Here is a 19,571-nt window from a genome sequence, read left to right as displayed (position 1 = left end):
AAGAAGAAGAAGAAGAAACGTCTTTTCAAGATGATGAAGAGTTTCAAAATAATATAAATAAGGAATTTGAAAAATCAAGAGATTTATCAGAAAATGAAGCTAAAATTCGTAAAAAAGAAACTACAAAAAAAATGATTAAACAATTTTATAAAAAAAATGGTGAAACTACACGTAATGAAGTAGGTTTTTTTGTTAGGGAAGATCATAATGAAAGACAAATCTTATATGTAAAAGATGAAAAAGGTAATGATATTGCATTAACATATTACCAAAAAGGAGTATTAAAGTTTTATAAATTTAGTACTCTTCAAAAAGAATACGGTGTTAATTTTGTCAGGGATGTTTTAGGTGTAGATGATTATAAAATATCTGATTATTTAAAAGAAGGTAGATCAGTGTTTCAAGATTTTCAAAAAAAGATAAAAGCACCAATTCGTGAACTCGATAATATAGAAATTCCATTACAAGAAATATCTACACAACAAGAAGGACAAGAATTATTAGAAATAGCAAGTAATGAAGAAACACATGTGAAAGAAATAGAAACTTCATTTATTGAACAAGGAACATCTTTCATAAATGAAGAAACACAAACAGATATGACAAAAAGAGAGATGGATGGTATAATCAGTGCAATGACATCAGTAAAAGAAGAGATTGCAAATGAATTAGCAAAATTGAATGAAACAAATAAAGACTTAGCAAAAGAAAACGCCAAATTAGAACAAGCTAAAGAAGACAATGATGAATTTCAAATAAATAGAATAAGTAGTCGAATAAGAGAGTTGGAATCTGAGAGAAGTGCAAGACTAGAAGTAATTAATATTAATAAAGAAAAACTACGTAGTCAAGTAAACAGATTTAAACAAACAATACATAAAATGTTAAACGAAGACAAAACATTAGGTGAAAGAATAAGAACATTATTCAGAGAACAAGGAATAACAATAGTTAGTGTTTTAACTGCTTTTGGAATGATTATTGGTGTTATTGTTGAAGCATTTACTGGTTCTCCTTCTCCTGCTCCTTCTCCTCCATCAAAAGGTGGTGGTGTACAAGACTGGATAAAAAAAACAATTAAAAAATCTTGGAAAATTATTATCTTTTCTTGCAGGAAAATTAGCAGCTGCATTACCAGGTATTATAGGTTCTATTGTTTCTTGGTTATTGTCTGCAACAAAAGACGTAGTAAATTGGTTTGCAAACAACTTATGGGCATTGCTTATTTTAGTTGTTAGTTTATTGTTTACTGCTGCTAGAGATTATTTGAAAAAATAAAGTGCTGTAAATCCTATTACAATACTTACAAATATTATTGCTTGTTTATTATCTTCATGATCTTCATGTTCAGTTTTTTTTATTGGATCTATTTTTGGTTCTTTAGGCTTTTCAGGTTTTATAGGTTCTTGTGGTTTTACAGGTTCTTTTGGTTTAAAATCAACATGATCAAAATTTTTATTATTTAAATCATCATTTAACCCAAGTGTTTGATTTTCTGTTGCAATTATAATTTTATTATTATAACCAACAATACTTCCAATTTGTAAAACCATATCACTGGGAGACATATATAAACCAAGTCCATAAGCATAATCAACTTTACTTCTTGCGTATTTTAAAACATTTTCGTAATTCGATATTTGGGTGGGTAAATCGATAGGACTATTTATTACATCTTGTACATTTGCTAAGAATTGTTTTTGTGCATCAAATCCTGTTCCTACTTTTAAAATTTCTGTTTTTGTTTGTGATTGTGCACCTAACAAAGCCCATACATAAATTTTAATACTTTCATTAATACGTTCAACACCAGATTGTGTAAATCCATTCCCATTATCTAAAATAAAAGTAGTCCAAGCCATACTTATATCTTTTTCATGCTTAATAGTATCATGAGTACTAAAGAAAGGTCCTTTAATTTTATTTCTTTGTCTATATTCTCCACTTGGTTTATAATATTGCTCAAAACTTCCTAATCCTTGACATGATGATTCTAGTTTTTGTCTCCAATTTGTATTTGGAGAAATATTAAATTCATCACATAATTTCTGATATGCAGCTTTGTCATATGGGTTCTTGTAATAACAGAAAGAAGAATCTGTTGGTAAAGGTGATTTAAGTTCTTTTAAAATTCTGGCAATACAATAATATAAATGAAACATATAAAAAGACTTTGTAAGATTTGAAGTATTTTGTATATGATCATTATAAGAAATCCCACATCCTGTACTTGCACACCATACTGCAAAATTTAACTGACATTGCCACCAATCAAATGAAGAATGAATCCAGGCATTCCATGGTTCGTTAGTGTGTATTGATGGGTTTTGATAGTTTTGAAATAAATCAGGAAAAGATGTTTTAAAGTTCTCTTTTTGATTTACAAATATTGTTTGATTTACAAGATTTGTTTTTAATTGATGATCTTTTTCAGAATATTTAATACCTGGATTATATGAAACATTAGGATTATATTTAAATTCTTTTGTTATCATTTTTTTATATTAAAAATGTTTCATACTATTTCAAATATTGATAATACAATAAACTTAGAACAATACATAAATAACAAAAATGGAAATAAACGTATTGGTTTGAAATTTATAAGATACAGCATAGGTTGGTATAATGTTTATCATGGGTTTATAACAAAAACCGGAGAGGAACAGCAAAGGATTATGAATGGTTATTATAGTTTTCAACAAATAGTGGATGAATTTCAAAAAGAAAATATTGTATTATCCGTAAATGAAGCAAATGGTATCGCTTCATTAAACACTACTACTGAGTTAAAGATAAGTAAGGGTTTGGGAAATATGTTAGGATTTAATAATAAACGTAAATTCGAACCTAATGAATTACATTATGGAAACAAATTTGTGGATTTTGCTATCCATAAATCATTATATATCCATTTGGAACAAGTTAGCACTTCTCATAATTATCTTGATGGTAAGCCAAGTACATTATTGGCTGTTATTCCAGTCGAGAATAAAGAGTTTGGTGAAGTTATAACAGCGAGATTTGAGCAACCGGAATATAAGTGTTTAGTAAATGATGTTATAACAGAATTGAAATTAGAAATAAGAGATGAAAATAATAACAAGATAATTAATCATTTACCAATTAATTGTGTTTTAGAAGTTATATAATTTATTTAATAAAATGAGCATACTTGGTGTCAAAAAAAAAAACGTAGATACATCGGAAATAAAAAAGGAAATATTAAATATGAAGAGTGAACTTCGAACAAGGGATACTAAGGATAGAAATTTACGCCGGAGTGTCGCTGCCCTAACCATCAGAGTTTTAAATGTTGAAAATATAGTTAGTAATATTAAAAATAAACCAGACAAAAAATTAATAAGTATAAATGCTGGAATTGATGGTTCAATACATGCAAGACAAAAGTTTAATTTTGGTGATGGTGGTGGTGGTTATTATGTAATGAACTTTCCAGGACAAATATTGGGTATTAGTTTAGTAAGTTTAAGAACAAACTCAGATAATATAGATGTTATGATAACTGTTAATAATTATAAGACATATAGTTACGGAATAAGTTTAAGTAATGGTGACACACACAGTTATCATAACTTTTATACACCTTTTGAAGTTAAGGCTGGAGATATTATAGGGTTTGTTAGTGAGAGTGATAATTCTACATGTATCAATACTCTAGTATCAGTGGTAATTGAATTATTTTTATAACAAATTTAATCCTTAAAAATGTCGGCATACGGAAACAAATTAAATCCTTACAGAAAAATAAGAGAACCCCGTGGTGTGAAAGGTATTCGTCAAAGTGTATCAATAACAAATAATCCTTCAACTATTGATCAAAATCAACAGCTATTAGTGAGATTCCCCAATCTAAGCAATAATGATGTTATTGTTCCTGGAACAACCAGATTGGCATTTGAAATAGAACTCACATCTACAGACGACAATGCAACTATATATCAAAACATAGGAAGAACAATAGTTAAAAAAACAACAATTCGTATAAGTGGAAATGAAATTATGTCAATTGATGATAGTGATATTTATCATTGTTATGTAGATTTATGGAAATCTACATCTGAACGTTTAAATATGGCATACCAAGGAATTGGTGAAACAAACATGTTAAAACACAGAGTTGGTACGGATGATAAAGCATCAAACATAGGGGATGAAGCAATTGCAACTGCATATGGTGCAAGATTTTGTATCCCACTTGATTTTGAACTATTAGAAACTCATATGCCTTTTTATCAAGCAGGTCTTGGTGATAGACTTGAATATGAACTTACATTTAATAATTATAGCAATGTTATTAAATCAACAGATACATCTGCAAGTTATACAATCAAAAACATTTGTTTAGAATTTGATATGGTTACTGATGCAGAATTAGCAAGACAGATAAGACAACAAGTTAATGGTAAGATGGTTATTTTGTACGATAGAATACTAAGACATAGAAAAATAACCAAAAACAAATCTGATACATTGTGGAATATAAATTTAAATGTTCCAGCTAGAAGTATGAAAGGAATTCTAATGTTGTTCGAAGATCCTGAAAGAACAAGTACCGAAACTTATTATAATCCTAACATAACAAAAGTAGAAATGACAATAGAAGGTGTTCCAAATCAACTATACAGTCAAGGAATGAAAGCATATCAACAATGGGATGAAATAAATAAATTCTTTGCTTTAAATTCAAAAAGAAATAAAACAACAGAAGAAGTTTTAAAGGATTTAAATTTATCCTATACAACATTAGAAAAATATCTTACAACTAATTATGCATTATGGTTAGATTTACGTTCAACAGATGACAACTCATTACACGGTTCAGGTAGAAGAATTGAAAATGCTTCTGAAGGTATTACTATCCAAATAACTAAAACAGCAGGAGCAAATAAATTAATAAATGTTTATCTGTTTGTTATACAAGATGCACAAATTAATTTTGAAGATGGAAGATTTAAAGAAGTTAATTACTAGGAATTACTGTCTTGACGAACAAGTTCTGTTATCCTAATCTGTTCAGAAATTAAATCACTTCTCTTTATTTCCAATATAGTCTTTTCTTCATTCTCACAGGTTCTTTTTGTTATGAATTTTTTAAGCTTAGTCTTTGCACTAACTTTTTGTCTTGTTAATCGAAGCCAAATCCGTCTCTTGTTTCTGTCACCAAAATCTTCCTTAGTTTTATTTATTCTCTCGGTTAAATATTCAATTTCCTTTTTTATGCTGTTTATATCCATATCTTGTATATTTATCGTATTATTACGTTTCACTAATAATGTTTCAAGTTTTTCTAATTCATCCGACACTTTAATTAAATAACATCTTCTCAATTCAGATTCCATTTTGAAGTTACTGTAGCAATATTAAATGGCAAATTTAATTAAAAACCGCACTTTGTTACCTGTAAATATTTACAATGATCGATTTAGTTTATTTAAAAGTCATATCCTATTGAATTAAATATAAACAGTTTGCTTGGATACAGTAAACATCTCCTTAGTTACAATGAACACTTACTTAGTTACAGTAAACAACTCCTTAGATGCAGTAAACAACTCCTTAGATGCAGTAAATACTTACTTAACTACAGGTTATTGTAAATTTTACCTGAGAATTTTGTTTACAACTATTTAACTTTTACTGACGCAGTTAATTAGTTTGATGCATGATTTAACAAACGAATTCAAGTATGTTTCTTACATTTTGTCGATATTATTGAATTTGTTCTTTTATTAATATATATAATATTACAATTGACTGTAGTTAGATTTAAATATCAAATTCACAACGTTTCAACTATTCAAACCAGTAATTACTGTTTGCTATGCAAAACAGACATTTAAGATTTAATGGATTTATTCAATGGATTTTAAATCTACCTAGAGATCTAAAACTTAGTCAAAAGTAATTCTTGTTCATAGAAAGCACCTGTTATTTCGTCGCCTTTTAAATCAATTATTTTATAAGTAAAAGGAATTGTATTTAAAACTTTTTCAATTACAAATATTTCTTTAGTCCAACGAGTAGTATAACCCTTTTCAAATTTACCCTTCTTTTTTGTTATTCTTACTCTAGTACCTACTTCGAATTTAGGTTTTTTAATTTTCTCTTCTTTTTCTGGATATAAATTTTTATACACTGTTAATTCATTTTTTAATTTACTTGCTTCAACAGGTGTCATTTTAATTGAAGAATGTACTGTATTATTATAATTTTTAACTAATTTATCTAATATATCATAATATTTTAAAGTTTCATTAGCAGTAAAGTATTTATACATATGTTGTTTCATTGTTCCTATCCATCGTTCCACTACACTGGATTTTTCTTCATTCTCAGTTGAATATAACTTTATGTTATTATCTTTTAACAATTCTTTTACTTGTCGATTATAAAATTCGGATCCTTTATCTGACCAAATATATATTGGTTTTCTTTCTTTAAATAATGTTTTAAATGCTTCACTCACTGCTACTCCTGTTTTATTTTTCAATGGAATCAACCAACCATATTTACTAAAAACATCTATAACTGCTAATAAATATTTATAGTGTTTATTTTGTTTTGAATATTGTTGTATATCTATCAAATCAACTGCCCATGTTTGATCTATTGAATTAACATAAACACGTCTTTTAGGAAAAGATTTTACAACTCTATGATGTAGTTCATCTGCTAATTTATTTGTTAGATTTGTTTTAGACATTTTGAAGTAACTAAAATGTTTTCTTAAAAAATGGATGAAAGAAAACATTGTTCAAAATGTAATGAATACAAGTTACTAAGTGAATATTACAAAGCAAAAGACAAACCACTGGGAGTTAAATCTGCATGTAAAGAATGTTTAAAACCTTCAAAACAAAATCATTATCAAAATAACAAAGAAAAATATAAAAAAGCTTTTAAAGAATTTATGGAAAGAAATCCTTTTTATTGGAATTTATATCCAAGAAAATAATATAATTGAAAATTAAATATTACAAAATGGGATCTAAAAAATCCTTTAAAGATCTTATTACTGAAACTACTATTGATGATATAGAAGAAATCAATGCAACTAAATACATAAACTTATTAAAAGATAAAATAGTTATTAATCAATTTCCTTTAAAAATAAAGATAATAATAACAAGTGAATTTACAACTCCTATGGCATTTGATAGAATAGAAAGTCATTACTCTCATCCTGTTGAAGTTGTCCTAACACAAAACAATTTATCTACATTTTACAATAATTTGTTAGATAAATTTAAAGCTTGGGTAGATAAATTTCAAGAAAGAGGATCTGGTTTTGTTTTCGATGGTATCAAAAGTGTAAAAGTAAAACTATATAAATATGAATATCAAAGAGCTTCGTCTTATTTTCCCCTTCAATTTAAATCAAGTAATATTATTAATGTCCAAAATAAAAAGGATAATAAGTGTTTTCTTTGGTCAATATTAGCAAGTTTATTTCCAGCCAATAAAGACAAACAAAGAGTAACAAAATATAAAGAATATGAAAATGAAATTAACATGAAAGGAATTGAATATCCTGTTTCAATAAAAGATATCCCAAAAGTAGAGAAACAAAACAATCTAAGTATAAATGTATTTGCTTTAGAGGATCAAACAAATAAACAATCTTTACATCCAGTTTATATATCAAATGTAGAAAGTAAAAACGTAATTGATCTCTTATACATTGAAAGTAACGAAAATACTCATTATTGTCTAATTAAAAATTTAAATAGTTTTATGTGTGATAAGAATAGAAATAAATCGTTTATATGTAGAAACTGTTTGCAAGGATTTCAAAGAGAAGAAACACTAATAAAACATAAAAAAATATGTTATGATAACAAACATTGTAAAACCATAATGCCAAAACCAGGAAAAAATATTCTTAAATTCAATAATCATCATTTTAAAAATAAATTACCATTTGTTATCTACTCTGATTTCGAAGCATATAATATTCCTATACAATCCTGTACTCCAGATCCTAATAAATCTTATATAAAACCAATAAGTAAACAAGAAATAAATAGTTATGGTATTTATGTTCATTCTGATTATCCAGAAATATATAAACCACAATACTTTTCTTATGTTGGTGATGATGCAGTAGAAAAATATGTGGAAAAAGTAATGAAGATATACAAAGAAATAACTTATAAGATTTACCTTAACGAAAAGAAAAAAACCAATATTAAATAATCATGAAGAAGATGAATTTCAAGAAGCAACCGGATGTTATATTTGTGGAGAAGAATTTAAAGAAAGCGAAAAAGTAAGAGAACATAATCATCTTTCAGGTAAATATAGAGGAGCAGCGTGTCAATCGTGTAACACAAAAGAAGGTAAAGCAACAAAATTAATACCCGTGTTCTTTCATAATGGATCGAATTATGATTTCCACTTTTTAATAGAAGAGTTAATGAAATATGAAGATGAATATAATAAAGTAAAACTTCTTTCTAAAAACTCAGAAAATTATATTTCTATAGATTATGGATCAAATTATAAAAAATTAAGATTCCTAGATTCATATAGATTTATGTTAAAAGGCTTATCAGATATTGCCAAATCAATGGATGAGTTTCCTATTTTAGAAAAAGAGTTTAAAGGTAATATAGCTCATTTAAAACAAAAAGGATTCTATCCATATGAATACATAGATTCTATAAAAAAATTTGAAGATAAAAAACTTCCTGAAATAGAAAAATTTTATTCTAAATTAAAAAAAGAAACAATTACAAAAGAAGAGTACAAACATGCACAAAGAGTCTGGGAACATTATAATTGTAAAACTTTATTAGACTATCATAATTTATATCTAAAAACTGATGTTCTTATCTTAGCCGATGCATTCGAAAAATTTAGAAATTTCTTTATAAAATATCATGAAATAGACCCATGTTATTGTTATTCTGCTCCAGGTTTAACATGGCAATGTGGATTAAAATTTACTGGAGTAAAACTAGAATTATTAACTGATGTTGATATGTTACAAATGTTTGAGAAAGGAATAAGAGGAGGATTTTCTGGAGTATTAGGTCCTAGACATGTAAAAGCCTTCAACAAATATACTTCAAATTATGATAAAGATTATAGAATAATAGATGAACATGAAAAAAAAGAGTGTTTAAAAAGATTAAAAGAAGGAAAAGATTTAAATAAATTTTTTGAAAAAAATTATTTGTTGTATCTAGATGCAAATAATTTATATGGATGGGCTATGTCACAAAAACTTCCTACAGGAGATTTTAAATGGGAAAAAGATTTAAAATATTATAAAGAAATTCCAAAAGGAAGAGGATGTTTAATTGAATGTGATTTAAAATACACAGAAAAATGTAAAAAGAAAACATATAAATATCCTTTAGCACCAGAAAAGATGAAAATAAAAAAAGAAGAATTATCTGATTACCAATTAAATCTATTGGGAGACAAACCATTAGGTAATGAAGAAAAATTATTTTTAACATTGAGAGATAAAAAAAAATATATAATTCACGATAGCATTTTAAAAGAATATATAAAACTTGGAATAAAGGTAACAAAAGTTTACAGAACAATTTCATTTAAAGAATCAAATTGGTTAGCAAAATACATAAATTTCAATACAGAACAAAGAACTAAAGCAAAATCAGATTTTGAAAAAGATCTTTGGAAACTGATGAACAATAGTTTCTATGGTAAAACATTAGAAAATATCAGAGGAAGAAGTGAAATAAAATTATTGACAGACAGGGAAGAAGTAAAAAAATATATAAAAAAACCAAATTTTAAAGACTCAATAATATTTAATGATAACTTTGTTGCAATTGAAAATAATGTTTCTTCTGTTAAATTTAATAAACCTATTTATTTAGGACAGGCTATATTGGATTACTCAAAACAATTGATGTATAGCTTTTATTATGATGTTGTTAATGAATTATGGGAAAAGAATGAATTAGTTGCAAGTGATACTGATAGTATGATTTTGAGTGTAAAAACCAAAGATATTTTTAAAGACATGGAAGAAATGATAGATGAACTTGATACGTCTGGTTATCCAAAAGATCACCCTTTATATTCAGAAAAAAATAAAAAAGTAATTGGTAAATTTAAAGATGAACTTAATGGGAAAATTATGAATGAAATAGTTTATTTAAAAAGTAAAGCATATTCTTTTACATTAACAGACACAATGTGTTTAAGTGAAGAAAAAAAATTAAAAGGAATTGGAAAAACTACAATAAATAAAGATATTAAATTTGATGATTATAAAGATTGTTTGTTCAATAATAAAACCAAAATGAATAAAATGTGTACAATGAACTCGAGCAAACACAAAATGTTTGTTAATGAAGTAAATAAAATAAGTATGTCTTCATTCGACGACAAAAGATATATTTTAGATAATGGAATAGATACTCAACCTTTTGGATTTTAATTTATTTTAATTTCCAAACAATAAAACCAGTTAATGTCATACCACCAACAACAAATGCAATCTCTCTATTTTTCTGGTCTTCTGATGGAGTATAAAAATCACTTAATGTAGGTTTAGGTGATAATGAAGTTAATTTTTTATTCGTGACACGATAGTATAGTTTCATTGCCTGGTCAACATCATCAAAAGTCTGAACCGCATGATGTTCCTTTTGTAATTGTTCATTTATAAAATCTAATCTTTGTATTCTTTTTTTATTCCATTCGGATTGTGCTTTTTCTAATTTTTCTATAGCTTTATCATGTCTTATTTTCTCTTCATTTGCATTACTACCCATATGTGAAAATAAATAATTACTCCCTGAAAATGCAAAAGCATTTGTTATTGCCCCACCAAGCATCATTGTTAAAGCACTTGCCATTTTATAAAAACAAAAATTACTTCATAATATCAGCAGGTATAATACCTTGCTTAATCAACATATCTTTTGTTGCTATCGCAAGTAATATATCAATGGATAACATTACAACATCATTCATATTAAAATCCACTTTTGGTGCTGGCCTCCTTAATACCTTTTTACCTATTTCTGCATATCCAACTGTTAACAATGTTTCCACTCCAGCATGATATAACATATTTGCTATTTGTTTTCCGTCTTTTTGAGTTGTCATTTTAATGTACTAAATTTAATTAAATTCAAAAGGATCAATTTCTTTCTTTTGTTTTTCTGGTTTTGTTATTTCTTTAATCATTCTTTCTGGTTTCTTACTTTGGTTGTAAAAAAACAATCCCAATCCAACAATACTTATAGAAAAAAGTACAAATTTATAATCAACTAGGGAACTGGAGTGTTTCTTGACTGAAGGGATATGTTCGTTTGATTCATAATCTGTTTCTGTATCAGAATCTTTTGTTATTTGTTTGATTTTTGAATTTTCTTTTTTTAATTTTTCCACTTCTTTTTTTCTCAATTCTGCATTTCTTATTCTTACTTCTGCACCTTTCTTACCAGCAGCTACTCTTTTTGGGTCTTTTGGTTTGGGTTTTTTAAATACTTCTTTTTGTTCAGGATTTTCATTCATCATTTTTTATGTCATTATTTTCATCTTTTTTTCGGAAATCGAGCGAAGCGAGTGGTTCAATATGTCTTGCTGTTGTTAATATTGCAGTAAAAGGAGCAAGATACATTCCATATCTATAGTACAGTTCACAACATGTATTAGTTAAAGCATTATTGATAAAAGGATCTTCCTCTAAGTCTTGTATTAAAATTGGTGGATTAACAACTTTGAAAAACTTTGATACACCCATGACATATAAATTTATAAAAGAGTTTCCTAATGTCTTGGTCATACTAGCTCCCAATTTTGCTTCATATTTACAGTATAGTTTGTTTATTTGTTCTGTTGTCATTTTATCAATATCTGACAGTTGTAATTCTTTACCCAGATATTGTTTACTACTCCCACCAGCAACAACGGATGATAATCTTTCGCGTTTTTTTTCTTGAAGGGAACCGTTCACTTCGCTCGCTTCATCATCAATATTTATGTTTTCCACAATTTGCTCGCTTAATAATTCTTCAGCATTCATTTTATACGTTTCAAAAAACGGATATAATTTATTTTTAACTTTAAAAAAATTAAATACAACATATCCAACTAATGATAAGACTGCAGTGTTTGTTGCAATTGTTAGTATTTCCAACAGCATTGCTTTTTTTTATTGCTTATTTTGGTTAAATTACTTAAGAATTACTTATTTTGGTTAAATTACTTAAGAATTACTTAAGCATTACTTAAGTATTATTTTGCTTATTTTGGTTAAATTACTTAAGAATTACTTATTTTGGTTAAATTACTTAAGAATTACTTAAGCATTACTTAAGCATTACTTAAGCATTACTTAAGCATTACTTGAGAATTGCTAAAAAAATCAATTAAGTAACCAATAATCAGTAGGTTGATCTGTCTTTAATATTAATTTACGATGTTTCTTTTTTTTAAGTTCTTCCTTTATTCTTTGTCTTTCTTCCAAAGTAGGAATAACATCATTTTCTCTTAGACAATTATCAAAACTATCTCTATCTTTTGTGTAGAACATGCATAACCATTTTGTTTGTTCTCTTAAATCTTTTAAAACAGAGTTGTATCTCTGTGAAATGACCCACACTGATTGTTCCGCATGTCTTCCTGAAAATGCAAGCTCGGACAGCATATCTTTTTTCTTTGTTAGTTCTTTTGTTGCACTGCAGTCATCAATAATATATAATGTTGGATGACCAGCATATTTTTTAAAGAACATTCTTAGTAGTTCTTGTAGCTTCTCTTCTTCATTAAGGGAACCGTTCGCTTCTCTCACTTCAACAATAGGATTAACAATTATTAGATTTTTTGTTTTTGGTTTTCTAACATCATCAATCCATTCACGATTTTTGTATGCTTTGTTCCATTGGATGGTTGGACAAAGTATGACTATATATTTGAAAACTCCACTATATTCTCCTTCTAATAAATCAAGAACAAACTCTGTTTTTCCACATCCTGTTTGTCCACATATAATAGCACAATGGGGATATTTTGGTAATTCATAAAGGGAATCGTTCGCTTCCATTTTTTAAGGGGAACAGTTCGCTTCCATTTTTTAAGGATAACCGGAGTGTATCTCGCTCCGCTCGCTTGCTTTTCTTTCATTTTTAAAAGTAAAAATTGATTTTATTTTTCTCTTAAATCCCACAGAATTCTTTCTTCGCCTGTTCTCCCGGTTTTTTTTATTTATTTTTTTTGGAATTTTTTAGTTGTTTTTTGGGTGTTTTTAATAACGTTTTTTTCCAAAGTAAAAAAAAAAATTTTTTGGGAGTAAGAAAATTTGGTGTTTTTTGGGGTGTTTTTTTGCTTTTTTATGAAAATTTAGGGCTCTTTTACTTGAAATGAGGGTAATTTTTTGGGGGTCAAATTTTTTTTTTTTTTTGGAGGGGGTGCGCTGGAGTCGTTCAAGTACTATACTACTCCCAACTAGCATGATTATTTAGCCCTCACCGTTCAACAATTCTCGACACCGTCTAAATAACCATGTTAGTTGGGTCAAAGCATGATAACTTATATTAGATCACTAGCACACTATGTAACGAATTTATCTTACCGACTATCTTTATTTGTTGAATTTAGACAAAAGTTGTCTTTTTTGCTATCATAACACATCTTTTTATTTTTGTATAAAAAGTGTTCAAGTGTTCAATTTTTAGAACCTTCTTCAATTGGTCTGCACTAAAAAAACTAACTGTAAACGACAAATATCTATTATCAACAACCTTGATATAACAATATTAACCAGATCTTTCAATACTTTTTAATAATCAAACAATGCCTAAGTTGTAAATCCACTACTACCCGTGTATTGAAATAATCCCCTTCTCCCTACTAACCTAATATTGAATATACACGGTCTCCACGAGGTCGCTATTTACCAATCATTTTCCTATAAATGTATAGGAGGTAAGATAATATAAAATCCTTTTGGTTTATAAGAATTATATTTGGGGGAAGGGGGAGTTTAATTCAGAATACCTGATTCTACTTACCTCTCTGAATGCTTTTTTGATTATTTCTTCTCTTTCATCCTTAAAATCTCTAAATGTACTTGACACAAAAACTCTTATTTCTCTCTTTTTGCGCGTTTGTCTTTGCCTCTGCCATTGTTTTGATGGCACAAAATCGTGATTAACTGTTACCTTTGTTTGGTTGTCAAAAGCCTTGTCAACAGGCATTTCTGCGGAAAAAAATAAAGCTTAAGAGTATTCACGGCAAAGAAGCGCCTTAATCGTCATCTTTTTTTTTAAACCCTGTCGACACTTTATCACTATATACATTTAAAAAATAAGTAAATTCAAAAAGCGTGAAATTCTTGAAGTATTACTATAACCTGAATTGTTGAATGTAACAACATTTAATTTATTCTAAGGTAAAAGTGTACAAAAAAAATCAAATCTCCAAAGAACAAACTTTAACTATTAAATATAGATGACCCTTTCAAAATTTCGGGTCAAATCTCCCAAGTAGAATAATACGTGACTACAAGTGGCCCGTACAAATAACTTTAGAATTTTATCGAGAACATACTTTCTTCCTCAGCAAAATTTTCCAACAAGTCCTGATTGTCTGTTAAAATAGTTGTGACAAGTTTGTCTATGACTGGCCGATTAGCAGAATTGTCGCCCTAGAATAGATAAATATAATAAATATGACTTCACCACGGTTGGTATCAACAGTTCACTAGTCAGTACTTCAGTAATCTCATTTTATGTTGATTGTTGTACTGTCCAAGGTTTTTTTTCTTTAATTTGTTTTGACACATATTTATACCTTACTTTACACATGTTACATTAATTATTTTGTTCATTGTAGAAGTCCACAAGTCAAATTGCAATTTATTACATAATATATCTTTCCTGTAATGATAGTTGTATCAGACGTAAGCATTGTCACATGTGTCATTTTCTATATTGTTCTTTTGAACACAACTTGTGACATTATTTGATCATAGCCAGAAATTAACACACTATTTCTACATATCAAATCAATAATAATTTGAGGTTTTTTCTTGGCTACTAGTTATTAACAAATATTTCATTACTTTTTGACATATTATGTCATGCAATCATGGGAATTTTACAACAATTAAAATGTACCTGGAGTATGTCTGTAAAGCTATCGTCTTTAGCTGGATTGCTCTCTCTTCTTACTCGAATTTGTGCTGCAGACATAAATGGGCCATAATGACCGGCCCAAAATTTATCATCTTTTCCTATAGGATAATGAATAAGATGAATAACTGAAACAATGTTAACTTGTAAGTACAAAACAATACAATAGCCTGCATACGTTACCCTTTTTTAACAATCATTGAGTAAACTTACAAATGCTTTTCAGGTTTTGCATTCACATGCAAAGCCGTTTTTTTCAAATTACATCGGTTTTGTACATCGAAATTGTATCAATGTTTTACTTTGAAACTGTATCAATATGTTACTATAAGACTGTTCTGAGAAAATGGACCAATAAAAGATAATATTTCATCGACTGAAGACCATTCAAATGTCCAAACAATTATTATAATACGACCGATCAACAGGACTTTGTTTAAATGATTCAGATATATTTTAATCGACTGAATTGAACAATTATTGACCCTTTTAGAATTTGTGGTCAAATTTCCAAAGTAGAATAATGCTTGGTCAAGGGAAGAGATAATCACTCGCAAACGTGTTTGGATAGAAAAATTATAAAAATTTGGCACCATATGCAATTATTGAGGATTTGTAGTTGCAATTGACCATTGTAACTGGATGTAATAGTGTCATTATAACTGCATATATAAAAAGATAAATAAAAAAATACTTATCCCCGAGGAAAATTCAAAACGGAAAGTCCATAATCAAGTGGCAAAATCAAAAGCTCAAACGCATCAAACAGATTTATAACAACTGACATATTCCTGACTTGAAACAGTCATTTTCTTATAATTATATGCAGCCTCTATTGTGAATATCTTATTTGAGTGAATTTTGCTATTGATTTTAGAATTAGACAAGCTTGGCTTGGTTTTTAATTTGTTTTATTAATTGAAATCTTATTTTGTTCTTTACTTTGTACTTACTCCTTCTATTTATAATTTTGGTGTTTATAAAGAAAGAAGTGTTCCATAAATTTATAAACTGTTAATTCTGTTGTATTCATTTAGGATTTTAGATATCAAACGTACGGATGTTTCATTTTTAAAAGCAGTCTCAATACATAGTCTCATCATGTTTATGCGTGAAACCAAATCTTCTTTCCAATGAACAGCAATTTTCAATCAAAGTTTCATAGTGTAAATATATGTCATTTGACACGAATCTTCTATGCGATCTGTATCTTTTTTTAATTTACTTTTACAATTGTTTAATCACTATGTATAGAGAAACACATAGGTCAGAGTGACCCGGGGGCAACTGTTTCTGGTGGGAATTAACAAATTACCATTTATATTACTACGAACAGACTACAAAAAGAAAAACAATGTATTTTGAGGTGTTTATAATTCCAACAGTCATATTCAATAAAGGTTGAATGTAAACCAGTTATAACATTATTCTCTAGATGATTTATATAATACTACTGATCACTGCAATTGAGAAAAGGAAAGCGGATCCAGTTTGCTAGTTTTAACTTTCCACTTTCAATGTTTTTGAAATATTCGAAACTCAGCGACAACGTCATAAACTAATTTTGAACTACGATCCCATGAGATTATACTATATATAAATTTGGTTTGAAACACCAATTGGTTTCAGTAAATTTTTGAAAGTCTAAATAAGACGACAGAAACCAATAATGAAAGTTCCCATATTAACACTAAGGGAGAAATAAGTAATACATTAACAGTTCTTACCTTTGGATGTAAATGCCACAATCCTAACTCCAGGTCCATAATCAGAAAATAGAACAGAGGCTTCATTCCATGGAGCATTCGCAATATTAATGGAACCAATCTCTCCAGTCGTATACTCCTTCAATACCTATAACAGTAAAACACAGTAACGTACACGTACATCATAGTATAATCGGTATTTATAGTAAATTGAAAGGTAGACGAAAAATATATCCTTCTCAGTTTAAAATGGTTTTCGAAAGCTAATTGTACAATAGTTGAAACTTCGAGAAATAAATTTGATTGTATAAAAGATGCATATTTATAGTTTTCTAAGTAGCTTTTGAGACACCTTTAGCAATTAACAATCTGCACGGGTACATCAGAATTCAAACATGAAGGTTTTTCTACCTTGCATATTAAATCATGAAAGGGAATTGATTTCGTATAGGAATTACATAACCCCCATAATTTGGTTGGGTTGGTGCTGATAAGTTTTTCCTATGTATTTGTTTTATACATGTTTCTCTTTTCGTTCACCGTACATCATTGACTGGAGAGTTTTGAATACTGTAAACCAACTTATTTTCGCGAGCGATTTATTTTCGCGACTTTCGCGAGAAGAAAATGAACGCGAACATAAATCGTCGCGAATATGTAAAACTTAGATCTTTCCTTATCAAAGTCTATCCAGAAATTAGAAAATCGCGAAATTAAATAGCCGCGAAATAGTTTACAAAGGGTAAAACGTGAAATAAAGTATCCGCGAAAATAAGTTGGTTTAAAGTATTCATTTGGTATCTTTCATCACTTGTTTAAGTATCTCTCAGATTCAGTCTATATTCAACCTAAATAACCTAAATATGAAAGTCACCTTTCCATTTTCAGACATCAGTTGTGCCGTTAAGCAATAGAATCCTCCGCCACAATGCCCTTGTCTGTACATTTCAAATACCTAAATACAAATTTATAAACTGATGCTTACGCTTCTATAATAACTGTTTGCATGTCGTTTTTAACAACATAAAATTATTTTTTATTAGATAACATGTAACGTTAATAAGGAGTTTATATCTTATAAAAATGTTCTATCCCATTTTCCGTAGTCATTGATGTGTTTCTTGTTCATGCTTATCATAACATATACTCTAAATATCGTAATGAATATAAAGAAGGCAGCAAGCAGTCTTGTGTTTACAGTACAAACAAAATATTTAAGAACGATGAATTAGGTTTACACAAACAATACTGTTTTCCTTTTGTTGTTTCATTTGTTTGATAGCAAAGACTTTAGATTTGAATGTCTAAATATTTGCCTTTTTGGTTTACTATACCATGTACATAGAGACATCCTGACGTTCGAACCAATTGTAACCTTGATTATTATGGGACATATTAGACTAACTTATAATAAATTTAAAATGGACGATGGAACCTGTGAGTTATATTTCATGTATCATTTTTATGGTTAAGAGGAAATAGTCATAATCTGATCATTCTAAAATCATTAACATGCTTAACAATTAACAATTAAGTAAGTATAACTAATTTCGAATGTCCTGACGTTATTTTAGAATGAAATGAGAGCACACTAGAAACTTTCTAACTAGACAAATTTTTTGTTATGATATTAATTAACCAGCTTTAGAATTCATGTGGGGAATCATGTTTCTGTAAAAGCGATGGACCTCTGGAAAGACAACGTTATGATTGGGACTTGTAAAAGATCTTTGCGTTGACCTTGTATGTAGCTACGAAAGCTGAGCTCTTTTTAAATCAGGCCCTACACATTTTTTCAAGTATAATGCCCTTTTTCCGAAAGATGACTAAAATTAAGATAACGTATCAATTCCAAAGTCTGCTTTTTTCTGAAGTGTACGGACGTTTATCTAATTCGTAGTGCTTGAATAGAGAAGCAATTCTTAGATCATGTTTTACATGTGCTTCATACAGTACTAAATATGTTTTATGTTTTAACCATACCATAAAAAATAACATTCATCTTACCTGTATGTCTGGTGCTTTATCGAGATACTCTGCACTAAAATTTTCCAATAAGTTTACTTCCTGGTACTTTGAACACCACATGTGTCCAGTGACAAAGCAGGCTTCAGTACCAAACCCTCCACTATCGGAAACTTTCATATTACCTTGTGTGTTCCAGTGCTTCATGTCTCCACTCTGTACAAAACAAATAAACAAATATAACAACGTGCTCGCTAATTTAAACAGCAAGCATATAATTGAACATTAAATATGGGTAAGTTGTGCATCTATTGACTATTCAATTTGCGTATCAATAAATGTGAGGGAATCAAGGTTTTTTTTAAACTTTATAATTAGTATTTGTTTGTAATTCATTGTTATTTTAAAACCTATCGTGAATTTTAATAAGGTGTACCACTACATAGCTTGGTCTATTTTTAGTGGCTTTTAGTGCACTATAACAATTGAATGTGGTCATATAGCAAAGTTTTTGTTGGTTAAAACAGTTTTCTAATGGTTTGAACTTACTTTCAATCATCCACTCCTTTTACTTATTATATAATTTACAGTTTGAAAATGAAACGCCTTTTTTAAAAACTATTGATGATGTTAAGAGAAAATCACATAATGTTGTTCTTCAAATGAAACGAAAGTCTTCAAAATAAATTCAAATCCTACCTCATACACATGTTGGTTGCCTATTTAGTTAGAATTCTAGGCCAATCGGGTT

At 28.4% G+C, this 19,571-nt stretch overlaps 1 protein-coding gene across 2 annotated transcripts in view; it reads right to left on the bottom strand.

The window, feature by feature from the left end:
* Positions 1 to 19,571, bottom strand: part of LOC134698849 (TPR repeat-containing protein DDB_G0287407-like) — a 52,639-nt gene that overhangs the window by 22,669 nt on the left and 10,399 nt on the right. For both annotated transcript variants that reach the window (XM_063560516.1, XM_063560517.1), the window contains exons 8-13: positions 18,863 to 19,036; positions 17,730 to 17,810; positions 16,877 to 17,003; positions 15,135 to 15,250; positions 14,566 to 14,662; positions 14,028 to 14,215 (exon numbers count right to left, since the gene is read on the bottom strand). In XM_063560516.1, coding sequence (XP_063416586.1) covers positions 14,028 to 14,215; positions 14,566 to 14,662; positions 15,135 to 15,250; positions 16,877 to 17,003; positions 17,730 to 17,810; positions 18,863 to 19,036 — 783 coding nt within the window. The remainder of the gene's footprint in view (positions 1 to 14,027; positions 14,216 to 14,565; positions 14,663 to 15,134; positions 15,251 to 16,876; positions 17,004 to 17,729; positions 17,811 to 18,862; positions 19,037 to 19,571) is intronic.

The sequence above is a fragment of the Mytilus trossulus genome, unplaced genomic scaffold (assembly GCF_036588685.1).
Source record: "Mytilus trossulus isolate FHL-02 unplaced genomic scaffold, PNRI_Mtr1.1.1.hap1 h1tg000024l__unscaffolded, whole genome shotgun sequence".
In the NCBI taxonomy this organism is placed as follows: domain Eukaryota; kingdom Metazoa; phylum Mollusca; class Bivalvia; order Mytilida; family Mytilidae; genus Mytilus; species Mytilus trossulus.
Note: the sequence above shows the minus strand (reverse complement) of the source record. Positions and strands in the feature narration are given on the sequence as shown.